This window comes from Cladophialophora bantiana (genome assembly GCF_000835475.1).
Source record: "Cladophialophora bantiana CBS 173.52 unplaced genomic scaffold supercont1.13, whole genome shotgun sequence".
NCBI lineage: Eukaryota > Fungi > Ascomycota > Eurotiomycetes > Chaetothyriales > Herpotrichiellaceae > Cladophialophora > Cladophialophora bantiana.
This window is the reverse complement of record NW_015971587.1, coordinates 749555-763176: the sequence shown is the minus strand read 5'-3', so window position 1 is coordinate 763176 and position 13622 is coordinate 749555. Positions and strand designations below refer to the sequence as shown.

General features: G+C 51.3%; 7 protein-coding genes across 7 annotated transcripts; 3 read left to right on the top strand and 4 right to left on the bottom strand.

The window, feature by feature from the left end:
- Positions 1 to 25: 25 nt before the first annotated feature.
- On the bottom strand, positions 26 to 406 carry Z519_08636 (uncharacterized protein; the record flags this gene model as incomplete). Its single annotated transcript, XM_016766364.1, has 1 exon — positions 26 to 406. The coding sequence occupies one exon, from the start codon at positions 404 to 406 to the stop codon at positions 26 to 28; it is 381 nt and encodes a 126-aa protein (XP_016617522.1).
- Positions 407 to 879: 473 nt separating this feature from the next.
- Z519_08635 (uncharacterized protein) lies at positions 880 to 2054 on the bottom strand (the record flags this gene model as incomplete). The annotated part of the gene is made up of 2 exons (XM_016766363.1): positions 880 to 1661; positions 1793 to 2054. The coding sequence occupies 2 exons, from the start codon at positions 2052 to 2054 to the stop codon at positions 880 to 882; spliced, it is 1044 nt and encodes a 347-aa protein (XP_016617521.1).
- A 1264-nt stretch (positions 2055 to 3318) lies between these two features.
- On the top strand, positions 3319 to 4216 carry Z519_08634 (uncharacterized protein; the record flags this gene model as incomplete). The annotated part of the gene is made up of 2 exons (XM_016766362.1): positions 3319 to 3733; positions 3861 to 4216. The coding sequence occupies 2 exons, from the start codon at positions 3319 to 3321 to the stop codon at positions 4214 to 4216; spliced, it is 771 nt and encodes a 256-aa protein (XP_016617520.1).
- Positions 4217 to 4624: 408 nt separating this feature from the next.
- Positions 4625 to 5279, top strand: Z519_08633 (uncharacterized protein; the record flags this gene model as incomplete). The annotated part of the gene is made up of 2 exons (XM_016766361.1): positions 4625 to 4661; positions 4714 to 5279. 2 exons carry the CDS (start codon positions 4625 to 4627, stop codon positions 5277 to 5279), a joined length of 603 nt encoding a protein of 200 aa, XP_016617519.1.
- Positions 5280 to 5326: 47 nt separating this feature from the next.
- Z519_08632 (uncharacterized protein) lies at positions 5327 to 7933 on the bottom strand (the record flags this gene model as incomplete). Its single annotated transcript, XM_016766360.1, has 3 exons — positions 5327 to 5575; positions 5644 to 7742; positions 7789 to 7933. 3 exons carry the CDS (start codon positions 7931 to 7933, stop codon positions 5327 to 5329), a joined length of 2493 nt encoding a protein of 830 aa, XP_016617518.1.
- Positions 7934 to 8259: 326 nt separating this feature from the next.
- On the top strand, positions 8260 to 9667 carry Z519_08631 (uncharacterized protein; the record flags this gene model as incomplete). Its single annotated transcript, XM_016766359.1, has 7 exons — positions 8260 to 8406; positions 8453 to 8599; positions 8652 to 8810; positions 8859 to 8975; positions 9020 to 9190; positions 9242 to 9396; positions 9448 to 9667. The coding sequence occupies 7 exons, from the start codon at positions 8260 to 8262 to the stop codon at positions 9665 to 9667; spliced, it is 1116 nt and encodes a 371-aa protein (XP_016617517.1).
- Positions 9668 to 10830: 1163 nt separating this feature from the next.
- On the bottom strand, positions 10831 to 11799 carry Z519_08630 (uncharacterized protein; the record flags this gene model as incomplete). Its single annotated transcript, XM_016766358.1, has 1 exon — positions 10831 to 11799. The coding sequence occupies one exon, from the start codon at positions 11797 to 11799 to the stop codon at positions 10831 to 10833; it is 969 nt and encodes a 322-aa protein (XP_016617516.1).
- Positions 11800 to 13622: the final 1823 nt, after the last annotated feature.

The window sequence follows — 13622 nt, the reverse complement described above, 5'->3', positions numbered from 1 at the left end:
TTTTTGCTCTAGCTGGGAAAGCATCTCACGCCAAACGTTCAATGCCTCTCCCAGAGCACTTTGAGCAGCAGAGAGTATTCCCATCGTCGTCTGCATAAATGCATATGCATTTGATGGTGTGCTCATCATCGTCCGGCAAGGAGGTTAGGTGCGCATTAGCAGCCGTCTTGGGGTTCTCTCCAATGTGGCTAAGTTCGTGCGCGAGCATGTCGTTTTTGGTCTGGTCATAATTTATGGTGTTCTCTGCAATGAGGTCTACTTCCTGCGAGAGCATGATGCTTCTGGTTGGGTCATAATCCCCAGAGTTCTCTGCAGTGTGGTCAATTCCCTGCATGATGTTGTTGCCTCTGGCCGGGGTATAATACTCGGGGGTCTTTCTATGGTGGTCAAATTCCCGAGAGGACATGCTGCTTCTCGTCCATCATGGAATCCTTGACATCTTCTCGGTTGGGCAGAGCTAGCATAAACATTGCGATAAGATGGTCGAAAATGTGGCTTCGTAACTTCTTTTGGCCAATCTTTCAGGTTTCAACGCGTCCATTGCTCCACCATAGTCATGTGCATGTGCTTGAAAATCACAGAAGGGGCAACACTTGAATGGCTCTTGAGACGGACCTCCTCCTCCGTTTACCCTCCTGGAAACGTCATGGATCGTAAGAACTGATATGTGATGACTGAGGAGATGTTTAGAGTAATCTTCGGAGGTCATGAACCTGGCCGGAGCATGGTCTGCTTCGATAGCATCGTACCACCACTCCATTGCATGAGCCCATCTGTGGTGCTCTGTCCAATCGGTCCAAGTCTCCATAACCACGTAAGGATCGGGGCAGGTTGGCTCGATGCAAAAAAAGGCTGTAGGTCATGTAAAACACGTTTTCGTCAAAGTGTAGGTTCCCGCTTTCGCTCCTCCATAAGAAGACAACAATAAGGGCACTGGAAATGACTGGCTCTGTTCAGTATTGGAGGTGGCGGCGGAAACTCAACGCTGCTCATCATGAATTTAGTGGTTGATGCCACTACCGTTGATGCAACTGGCCTCTTTAAAGCCCCTCCTCGGAATGTCGTTGCAAGTGTTTGTCCGGTGATTGCACTGTGGGTGCCGTTTTGGCGAACTATCCGCCGGGGAGATTCTGCCTTTGAGCTGCTTAAGTTCCGGAATGAACCCATCTGCTCTGGTGCCAGAGGATAATAGGAATGAGCGGACAGAGTTGAATCGTTTGAAGTCGTTCCGCTATAAGCGAGCCGTTTCTGGTGCTTTTGCTGACACATAAATTGCCGGCGTCGCGAAGAGATCGCCTTGCACAGTCTTGCCAGCAGAGATTCATTAACATAGTATCGACTCCGGAGGACTGATGGCAAATTTGTCATCTCGAAGATTTCGGATTGATTGACACCATCCTCGTCGTCGTGGTGATAGGTTGCGGCTTTGATTCGGCGACTTCTGACGCCCGAAACTCGAATGACACAGGCGAGATGGATTAGTTTAGTAATAACGTCCGGGATATGCTCAAGACGATTCTCGATTTCCAAAATCAAAAGTTCGAGATCCGTCAAGTGTTTGGTCTGGGGTTCGCTGTCGGAACCACTGGCGTCATCTGAATCAGACAGCTCAGATGGAACTTCATCCACATATTGTCGGTCTTCCTTGAGGAGGATAGACACTGGCCAGAATTAGCGGCTCGGAGGTATCCCTGGCAAATCAGCCATGACCTGCCTTCGACGAGATCTGAATAAAGGCTCTTTAACAAGGAGACGACGCCTTGCCTGACGTCGGTGGCCTCTCTCGGCCTACAGTCGAGAGATGCATGATCGGACGCAAATACTCCAATGTTGCTAGCCCACATCCGAAACTGCTCGAACTCATCACGGAGGTCCGCAATCGTCAGAATGGGCTTGGTCTCTGGGGGCTGTTTGAACAACAGGGGCATTCGACCAGCGACAGCCTCATCTGTGTAAACAGCAACCAGGATCTGTCCGAATCCCCTCCGGCAGGGCTCGGCACTGTACCGAATTTCCTGTTCACCCGTGTCGGTCTCAGCGGCTCTGGCTTCCATGACCGGGCAAAATGGCTTGAGCAGAGTCAAGTAGACAAACCGTCAGGAAGTCAAGGTCGTGACTTCGGTGATGTAGCAACAAGGTGGACGTGATTTTCCCAACCCGCAAAGCATCGGCCTCTTGTTTGCGCCTGAAGGATTCCCAAGTAAGTGTATCATTGGTTGCAGTCAGAGGCTGGTCCATCTTGCCATGGCTGGACTGCTGGAAGCGTTGGCTGAAAGGAGCGCAGCAAGGCGCACGCAAGCCCAGGCGTATGAGAGACTAGCCCTCTTAGAGAGTCGAAGAGACGACTCCACCACCACAAACTTCAACAAGATAAAGAGCTCCATGTCAACTCCAAAAGCTCGTCGACTGAGAAGACACTCACACACGAAGATCGACTGCAAAGCCCAGATACATTAATTGGCGATCCATGTCCGGAATTGAGATTGTGGGCCTGCTGCTGGGAGCTCTGCCATTGTTCATCTCGGCAGCGGAACACTACCGGGATAGTTTTGCACTTGTCAAACGGGGCCTAAGAAGAAGCAGTTCCTGCAACAGTTCAAGGATAAGCTCTCTCTGCACCGAACTCTGTTGTGCCTCTATATCAAGGCCGTGGTGGGAAATCAATCGCTGCAACCTGCAACTCAAGCAGAGTTGGTCGTCGACTTTTAGGGCGATGCATGGCGAAGACCGGAAGTGGTCAAAGAGTTGTCCAACGAACTTGGGGATGCCTACCAGCCTTTCATCACGCTTCTGACCAGCATCTGTGCGACTCTGGCGAAGCAACTCCAGTCTGATGGCGGCAGCGATGGTGCGACAGATGGTGATGTCGCAAGTTTCACACCTTTCGTGAGTGCCTGCTCATCAGCTAACGTTCGATAAGGTGAATAAACTGCAACATCTTTGCCTTGACGCTGCAACAGATACATCTGCATCTGCACGGGAGCACATCTGGAGCAAAATCAAGTTCAGCTGGAAACACCCTGATAGGTTGAACATGTTGGCCGAGTTGAAAACCTAAAATACAGCGTTGGAGAAGTTAGGCACCGCTGTGAACCACGCGAAACCCTGCGAACGGAAACAGCAGACGCGGAGGGCGCATGCGACTTTCAAGCTCCGCGCTGACACCGAGAGGCTGTATGAAGTCACTTGCAGGGCCTGCAGCTGCCAGTCTCTCAAGCAAAGGGATGTAGGCCTCGGACTTGCTGTTCATCATCACGACAATTCGACCAAGGATGACCCGTGCTTTCAGTTGCTGTTGTTTGACGCCAACGACAAGGCATGCGTCATGACTGTAAAGATGATCAAAGCTTCAGAACCGTTGAAGCCGCCCAAGAAGAAGATACGATTCGACCTTTCGGACCGTCAAGCCACTGGCAGCGCATGTGTCAAGACGAAGAAGCTTCACGACCTTTGCTTCACGACCTTTGCCTGGAAACCCGACTGGCCCAGCAGGGCAAAGCCCGTCTGCACCCGGTTGTGGATGAAAAGGGGCAGATGATTACCACTGGACAGTCCGACACTGTGGCGGACAAAGACCGAATGCTTTTCGCTATGCGAGATTATGTCGAATTCAAGCTCTATGATCACAAGCGCTGGCTGCAACGGGAGAAGACCATACTTGCAGTCATCCTCGCATACTCGCTGCTCCAGTTACACGAGAGCTCTTGGTGGCAATCCTTGTGGAATCCTCAAAGTATTTCCTTCCTGGGCCCTGGTCATTCCCATCTTGCCACTTGCAGCCACCCCGATCAGCGTGTCAGGTTAAGGAGACCGTTCACACGCTCAATGGTGGCGGGGAAATAACCCGCCACAGTCCCCAGGTCCAGCGCTACGGAGAAATGCTCATTTACACGCTCTCGGGGTTGTTCTGCTCGAGCTCTATTTAAACCGATCGACCAAAGAAGTGGTCGATGCGCCAGGTGGGATTGACTATCGAGGCGTCGCACAAGACCTGCTGGAAGAACATTCGGACGACATCAATATGACAACAGAGTATATTCGGGCTGTGCGATTCTGTCTGAGCCCTCACCCAAATCCCTACTCGGGCTCGTTCAGTTTTGAAGACGAGGGATTCCGCGAAATCTTCTACAGCGAAGTCATCTCCATGCTGGAGGACAACCTGGTGTCGAGGTTCGAAGCAGACAACAGCATCTGGAGGGACGAAAGAATTGAGTGAATCAGCACTCATCGAGTATGCGGAAGTCCATGAGAAGAAGACGACGATATTTTCCAACACGAGAGATCTTCCTCAAGAACACGTAGAATGTTCTTGGTAGATACCGTAACAGGGTCTTCATGCACAGAAAGAGCGAATAAATACGTTGGCCTTGCTCTATACCAATTATGCTCGTCGACTGGCAGAAACGTCAAGTATATGTGGAGGGTACCTAGAGATAGGTAGCGCCATCTTTATTGTGCGTGAAATGTCGGTCAACTTGAATCTCCACAGCCGCGTGCGCTCCTCCTGAAAAATCATTGTGGGTCACCAAAGAACGCACCGCAACCTTGCATTTCAACCCACGTCTTGATCTCTTCTAGAGAAGAGGGCACCGAAGCAGCAGTCTACCAAGGACAATAGATAATCATGGCCAAAACCTCAAAGATCAAGAAAGACCCCACGGGTAAGTTCCCAAAATTTCCTTCCGCCCACAGTCCCCCGCCCCGACTTCCTAGGGGATTTCTCACACAAAACCAACAAAATAGCGAATCCCCGCTCCCGCGCCTCAAAGCGAGCCACCTCCCCTTCAATCGATGTGGACAAGTCCCTCAAAGACGCCCCGCGCGCCTCGGACGCGACACCGATCCTATCCACCCGCCCAAACAGCGGGGTCACCAAGGCGAAGCGGAAACAGAAGCTCCTCTCACGCGGGCAGCGGCGCAGACACGAGCGAGGGCTTGCTCGGGCAGAGATGGTCCAGGATCAGTTCGCACGAAAGATCGAGGACGCCTCGCATCGGCTGAGGAAGAGGCGCGAGAGGAAGGGCATGTGGGAGGAAGTCAACGGGACGAACAAATTTGATAAGCTCACGGCGATTCTTGGTGAGCAGGATGGGTGGGTGGATGAGGATATGGAGGAGGTCAAGAGTGACGGAGGCCATGTCAAGGATGTTGAAAGCTTGCACACCGTCTCCGAGACGAAACTGGTTGTGGTGGACCGCACGGCGCCTGTGGTGGCACCAGCACTGACAACGACTGCTACGACACAGGAAGAAGAGGACGAAGCCGACAAGATAACATAATGGCTCCAAAATTCTCCGTCGTCGACATCTGCCAACTGCCAGTATGATTATTTCTTCGGCCGCAAATGCGTGAGCATCCTTTCAATCTCGACCAACTGCTGCCCATTGGCCTTGTCCCGAAGCAACTCCAGCGAATTCACATCCTTGGCCTTCAAGGCCTCCTCACCAGCTTTCACGATCATCCCGCACTTAACCCACATTTCGATCCTCTCAGAAGGCTTGAGGTTGGTACATTTTGGAATGAACGACGAGGCAAGGCGAGTGTTGCCCGCTCCCAGGACTTCGTTGTAGAAGGGCTAACCGCAGAGTATCAGTATCGGAAAAGCCCAACAAACTCTTTCAAAGAACGAAAATATAAACTCACCTCCCATCCAATCGGTGACTTCTTGATCTTAGCAATTTCCTCCACCTCACCCCACAGACGGGCTGCCGTCAAAGCCCGAAGCCGAATCCACCACCATGTCTTCTCAGGAACCCGAAAATCACCCTGGACCTTGGCAGCTCGTTTGCTGTACCCAGATTGGATCAGGCGGAACATGGTCTCGTTGACGCTCAAGCCCACATAGCTTCCGCTGCCGTCAGTGATGTCCTTATCAAAAGCCTCTTGCATTTTGAGAAGTTGCGCGGCCTCCGTGAGCGCTTTGGTGTGGAATTGACCGGTGGAATCTTTTGCATCAGTGAGCAATCTGCCAGCGAGCTTGAGCTTGTCGACCACTGCCTGAACCTGTGTCTGTTGCATGGCTTCTCCTAGCAACAAGTTCGAGCCCTCGACGGGCCGATCGTCTTGATAGTACAAATCCTTCAGCAGTTCTCTGTCTGACACTCTGAATGAACTCACCACAAGTGCCGATGCCACAGGTTTGTCGCTGATGGTGCGGAGGAAAGTCGCCAGTGGCAGCTTCTTTTTCAACTCCAACAACACGAAGAAAACCAAGTCGGTGTCCCCGGACTCGATTGCCTTGTTGAGTGCGATTTCGTCCTCCTCCATGTTGAGCAGGAGAGGTACTTGTTTTCCCGCCCTTGGTTCATGATTTAGCAAGGTCGTTGCAAGATGGCTTCGTCCATCGTCATAGGCTGCTCGTGCAATGGCTTCAAAGGAGATGCCATGTTTGCCGCGCAGCCGCTCCACCACAATCTCTCGAACAGCATCGTCATCTGCAGATGATCCTCGAACTTTCTGGCAAGCCCAGTGAACATAGATCTTGCTGGGCGGAAGATGTAAGAACTCCGACAGCTTGATCGCAAGGAGGTATTCTCGTCTATTGATGAGACGCGCTATGAGTCGTTCCGGTGTCAGTCTGATGTACTGTTCATATGACATGTATAGGCCGATGCGGTAGTCCCGGACTGCATTCAACACTCTTAAGTCTTCGCACACGTCGACGAACTCGTCACTGCTGTACAGTTCTAGTACCGATTTGCCGAACGAAGCGGCGCGTAGCAGCTGTTTCTGGAGAGTCTGGTTGAATTCGTTCCCAGCGGCCCGAATGCACGTTTCTACTGCATCTGGCAGACTGGGTTTGATCCGCTGTATATTCTCGTCTGCCTTGGGCGACTTCTTCTCCAAGAGCTCGATCGAATCAAGAAGCACCGCCGCCGCCGACGTTGAACCAAGCTTGAACACTTCTTCCAGTGGATCGGGAACCTTGTGCAAGAATTCACACACTTCATTCGTAATCAGCCGGACACCGTCAATATCGGGAATGACATGGACCTGGTCGTCGTAGTAGTACTTGACGGCAGCACCATTAGGCCCAACCATGTGGATTTCGTCTTCCCAAGCTAGGATCACTGAATCGTTTCCACACCAGTAAATCTGCCTTGGAGTAGTTTTCGCTTTCGAGTCGTATTCGCTGTATTTGTTTTGGAAGTCACTGCCGACGACCCACACTTTGCCGTCCTCGGTGAACAATGCTGCAAATCGCCCGTTGGGAGAGACGCTGACGTGCTTGAACGGGCCATCTGAGAGTCCTCGATCTTCGGCTTCGGTGACATCCACGACATAGATTGTCTTATCTATTGCAAGCAGCACCTCAACAGACCTAGAAAGTGTATATGCCGGTGGAATGAGGGACCAGGAATGGACTTCTCCTTCTGGTACTTGAGCAAGCAGCCTGGGTCTAGGTTCTTCAAAGGAGGAAACAGCTACCAAAGAGTTGTTGGAAAGCAGAGCGACGAACCCGTGCGACCAGAACCGGCAAGACACGACACCGAACTCCTCTGCACCGTGTCCAAGCGAGAAAGGTTGAAAATCGCCATGGAGCTCAAAGTAGCAGTGGACAGTGCCCTCTTCGGTCACGACCAAGAGCTTCTCATCGTCCGACCAGCCCAGGCCTCTGATTACGCCTTTCTCCCAGTTGATGTTGCTGATGAGCTTGCCTGACGAGGAATAAATGTCGATGGTCGGCTTAGTTGACTGGCCGGTTCGATACCGTACAATCTTGGTCGTGTCCCGCCAGAGCGCTGTGGCCGTCAGCTCAGAAAGGTTGAAGCAGTGATGGAAGCTTACCTAGAGCGCCACCATATGGTGCCCCTGCTACTAGGTAGTTCTCAAGTTCGAGATCCTGATCAAAAATTGACTCATACAAGGGTACTTTTCGGTAGAATTGATCGCCAACTTTCTCCCAGCCGGCCCTGGGATTGTTAGCTGTCATGAGGTCGGATGATCCATGAGAATACTAGACAATCTGATCTTGACGGATTGGATGAGAGACTTGAGAGGAAGATGGAGGCATCTATTGTTGTCGGTTGCGGGCCAATGAAATGAGGGCTTGGCTCGGCTAAGTTTCCATATTCTGGAGTTCCAGAGCCAACGTCAGCTGGCACCACTGCTGTCTTGTTAAGCTGATCCGTTGCCAGTGTCACCTTTTGCCGGAAACACCAGGAATCTATCAGAGATCGGGCGCTTTAGGGACTGGGTAGCGAAAGGGCGGGAATACATATTTTGCCACAAAGCTAGGCTCGACAAACTTGGAGAAACATGGATACGACACAGGCGTTCTTGGATCATGTCAACGACATTACAGACCTCGAGCTGGCCGTCCTTCTCAGCCTCGTTGCCCAACATCACTGCATAGTAGTAGGGAGAGATGATCTACTCGATGATCTGGCATCCGAACTAGCATTGGTAGGTTCCTATACAGACCTTTTAATCTCGACTAATGTTCGCGCAGATAGTCAGGGACATGTTCGGCCTCTCGTACATAATCCTTGATCGAGATGATCTGCAGTCTATCAATACCTTTGGTGCTGCCATTCTGGATGACGATAACAATGAATTCGATGATATTCCTTACGAATCTGATGTCGGTGTGGAGAGCGTCTGTCTCAGTCTTCCCTCTAAACCTACTTGCTCCTCTGACTGAATTCTAGTCGAGCATGCTCCATTCAAAACTAGCCTCTGTAAATTTCCGCGCAGGATCTTCGAGCCTCATGGATCGCCCGAATTTGGACACAAGACGGGTTGTGAACGTCATCATTGCCAAGGACTTCAATCTCGCCCACGAAGACGTGCAGATCCAGGCTCTCGAGGTGCGCTATTTTCCCCAGCTGCACTACTTTAGCTAACCAAGTGCGTAGCTTATCAGGAAGCGCAGAATATACAGTCGAACGACCGTGCACCTGGCGCCCACGGTATTCCTGCTGCTTCCGCTTGTTGCCGCATCTTCCAAGCATATCCGGTTGAACAAACACCTTGTAAGTTCAACCCATTCAAGTCACGCCTGAGCTTAACTTAGCAGAACGACCGCATATTCATGTCCCACTCTCACTCTCCAGAAGATGGTTTTCCCAATCTCGAGGAGTTAGATGACGCAGCCAATCCCGAAGACCACAACTCCAGTTATTCTTATTCTCGTTCTCCAAGTGCGAGAAGGCAGCAAATGATTGCGAATCGTCGAATCGGCGCAAAGGTAGGATCTGTCGCCCGGTTGTTCTGTTGAGTTTCTGACGGCGGCCTTCAGTTGATCGAACAGCTTCGTGCCCAAGGACATGCTGCGACGATTACCCCGGATATTCGAAGATATCTTCAGGATGTCGTGGCATTTCTTCGGATGGAGAGAGGGGTTGACGGCGGTATATCGCCGTATGCGACAACGCTTTTTCTCGCCCTGGCAAAGTCAGTGCTTGGAATTAAATTGCATACTTATGATTCTGATTTGGCTAGCAGGTACCTCGCTCCATTCCACGGGATTGACTATGTTACGCCATCGTTAGTCGCGTTGGCGGCAAAAAAGATATATCCGCATCGAATCATCATGGCCACTCCCAGTCGCGAGCGCAGCACTCAATATGGGACTGACCTTGCTTCTGCGCAAGATCTTTTGAGTGACTTGGATCCAGACATTGTAATCCAGAACGTCCTCGATACGATTGAATGTCCTACATGATCCAACCCTTCTCCGAAAAGCCAGGTTACAGCGATAAAAGCTTCGGCTATGCTAGAGCACAGCTTAGTGGCCACAGCTTATCGCGATCACTGCAACGGCGCCTCTCCAAGATGACTCGCTCGGTCCCAGTAGGTTCTCTTGTACAAGCCTTTGCCTGCGGAAATGCGGTCGCTTTGTTGCTGTCTGGTGCCTTTTTTTTTTTTTCTAAATCAATATCAGCTCTAGGGCATTGCTCAGTCAAACAACGAAGCAACGGGTGGCTCTGAACCGTTACTCTGTTTCTTGAACGACCGCTACTTCTCTCGACACGAACAAGTCCTGAGACTATCTACCTATATGCGCACCCGCACATGCAGGAGGATAGCTGCACCTAATAGATTAATGCAAATGCGGGTTGGTAAGTGGCACTCCTTCTAGCATTGTTGATTCTCTGACTGACTGGCCGGCGCAGATTATAGGGATCATCGATTCCCCTATGCCCGCCACCTCATGTTCTGCGGATTTCTGGATGCCCCGAAGTACTTTGGTGCAATACAGGCTCGGCAGGTTCTGAAGACCGTAACTCTCGAGGTGAACTGGCTCAAATCGACCAGTCTCGCTGCCTTTCAGGAGTGGACAGAAGATCCGTCCTGTATCCATCTAAGGAGGACACACCAAACCTAAAGTATACCCACCCGTTCTACGCTGGGAGAATTTCGTTACTATGTAATGTGAATTCGTTGGCGGATTTGGCAGTTGGTGGTGACACATTGCAACGATCTGGAATGGAGGTTGCCCGTGCAGTATCGGGGAGAGTTTGTGGGTTGAGCAACTGGAATGGTTTTCGGGATTCATTGGTCTGCTGGAGGGAAAGAAGAACGGATGAACGTGGGACGAAGTTGAAAAGTGGATGATATTTGCTTTCGCTTCTTCTATGGCCCCGTTGCTTTAGCGATCGAGAAGGATGAATGGGCATAATACTATTCCTGGTCATTCCACTCTAAAGGCTTCGGAATGCACTCTTTCATGTTGTCTTCTCTCGAATGTGCAGCAACCGTTTAAGTCTGTCGATGTGGTTTTCATGTGCATGTTCTCACCAAGTCTTTTCTCCCGGTTAGCCATCTAAGGTACCGTCGAAGACATGGTTGAGCCCTCACGGGCACTGCATTCATTGCGAAGGAGAACTAAAAGCTCATCATGGCCTTCAATCTGTGCTCCCACGCTCGTTTTGTGACGGTCGCGTTTGGCGCAATTATTTCAAAGGCATGCGGCACCCCAGGATACAGATGGAACTCGACCTCAATATCCTCCATGGCGATTCTCTTCGCGTATTCGATGTCCTCATCTCGGAAGATATCCAAGCCGCCAATGTCGATGTAGGTGGGCGGTAAGTTCGCGACAGATTTTGCACGGGCGGGCACGCAGTACTGAGACACGTCGACGTCGTGCTTGCCCACTTTGTCGGCGCCCAGCAGCGCAGTCCAGCCCGTGATGTTGTCTTCAGTCTTCCAGAAGGCGAAGGGCTCTAGCTGCTCGTTGGGGACGAGGTTGCGGTCGTCGATCATGGGATAGATGAGGATTTGTTTTGCGAGGGGTGGTGAGAGGCCTTTGTCGCGGGCCATAAGGGCAACTCCAGCGGCGAGGCCTCCGCCCGCAGATTCTCCAAAGACGGCAATGCGGGCAGGATCGACGTTGAACTTTGACGCATTTTGCGACAGCCACACCAGACCGGCGTAGCAGTCTTCGACCAGATTCTCGCCCTGTGACTCCGGCGCCAAGCGGTACTCGACGCTGAAAATCGGCACGCCAGTCTGCTGGACTTCCCATGCGATGCCCTGGGCCACCATCGCTACTGAGCCTAAAATCATCCCGCCGCCATGGCAATGCAGGATGGCCGGGCCTGGCGTTTTGGATGCTCCCTTCTTGATGAAGCTGTATACGGGCAGTGTCACACCGGCAGGTGTGGTGATGATGTGTTCCTTCTGCTCCACGTCTGGGGACTCGGGCAAGCTGCCTGTGAGAAGCGAAATGGCGGCCTCAAAGCCCTTGCGGCGGCCTTCGATGTCGTGGACGGCTGGCTTGGGCCGCGCTGCGAGCATGGGGATCATGGGCTCAAAGGCCTTGAAGTATTCGGGGTCGTACTTGAGAGCCATACCGTGACCTGTCTATATTTCACCAATTGATATCTGAAAACGTGTTCCTCGTATATGGCACAGGTTTCTGAAATGGAAGATCTACCTTCTTACCGTCTTGCCGGCTAGAAGAAACTCAATCTTCCAGATGAGAGACACTGGCTTGGCTGCCTGATAGCCTCGGCCACTGATTTCTACCCGGCCCATTCTTGCTCCTAGTGTAGAACATTAGGCAGTACTAGGTAGTAGCGTCTGAGGAACCGAGTTATCCCCCCTGATCACCCACAACTCAGGTCGTGTCATCATGCGCATCAGAGCTGGCTGTTTGTTCGATCGAGGTTGGATGACACCGAGGTTTCGGCCGGACCCTTGACCCGCAATGCGGAGTACGAGTCCAGAGAACCGAGTATACCATCTCGTATGCACAAGTCAAGCACATCTCCTAGTCTTCTCTGTGCACATCCTACCCGTAGGCATGTTTGCTGACAAAGAAAGAGGAGCTTTTCCGGACTCAGGGACCAGCCTCGTTGCTATTTTGAGGTGGGGTCGGAGTCTATCCGAACTTCCTTCAATCTGCTGCCAACTACAGTAGATTCCGCAAGAAACTCCATCGACAGCGGCTGCTTCTCTCCCATAGTACTCCGTATTGCTCACAGATTGTCTGATGGCGTTTCAGGCGTCCTGACTCTTCGCCTTACTGAAGGTATGACAAGCGTTGCCGAGGTACATAAGCCTTACTAGCCCGTGCTTGGCAGAGCTCCATATCTCTATCCATACTTCCAGTGAAGCTTGATGTCTATCATTTCCATTCTACTGCTTTGTGGTGATTTAACATCCTTTGACGCTCGCCGTTCGTTGTGTGTCACACTTCACTAGCCGTCAAAAGTCGCGTTTGCTCTGTTGTGACATCTTTTGTTGGACTCCGCGACTATTGACAAAGCTCGCTTTTATACCCCATCGCGGTCAATACCTCCAAGAACACTCAGGAACAAGAAGTGTCGCGGACGAGCTATGCTCGCTGGTGCCATTTATATCTTTGATTCCTCTCCCGCAGTCCTTCAGACAATCTGCTTTTTATATCGGCTTCTCCCTCAGTATCGACGACAGCATGCTCATCAGCTTCCTCTTTACAGTGTAGACACTGTCAGCAATGTCTATCTTACGATGAGGCTTCGTCTATAAGAGGGCAGCTCTATGAACAGTAGAAAAATCAGGCATGTGGGCTTCGATAATGATTCAGGAAACTCGTCCTCACGACACTTGAGGGGTCCTAACCTGTCTGGCTTGAAAGCCGGGAACTTTCGGCCATGTATGGTGAGCAATCTTCCTTCTGTGCATGGTTATTGACCAGCTTTCCCCTAATGCGTGAACAGGATATAGCCCTTGAGCTGTTTTGCCTCGGGCAACAAAGGATCCACAAACAGCACACGGCCATCAGACCAACAAGTCCTTAACCGCTTGATGAATCTCGATCACGGCGTAATCAAACTCGATCAGAAATCGACCATGTTATATATATTATGCGTTGCATCTTACGCAGAGGCGAGGGCAGTATGTCACTGCTGTCGCAAAAATTGCGAAACACGTCTCAATCACCAACACCTTTGTTGCCGGACAATGGGTGGCGTTATTTTGACGTTTCCTTTGATATCGTGGACAGGAGACTGAAAGCCCCCGATCTTCATACAATGGCTTCTATATGCGCAATTTTTGTCTCGGTGGTGGAGCTCAAGGAGCAGCAGGTTGTCCGAGTCGCATATTTAATAACCGGACCCAAAAAGTGAATCCCTGTTTCTGCCTCGACTTGTTAAACGTTTGCATCGTCACTAAAAGGTCAGGCTTGC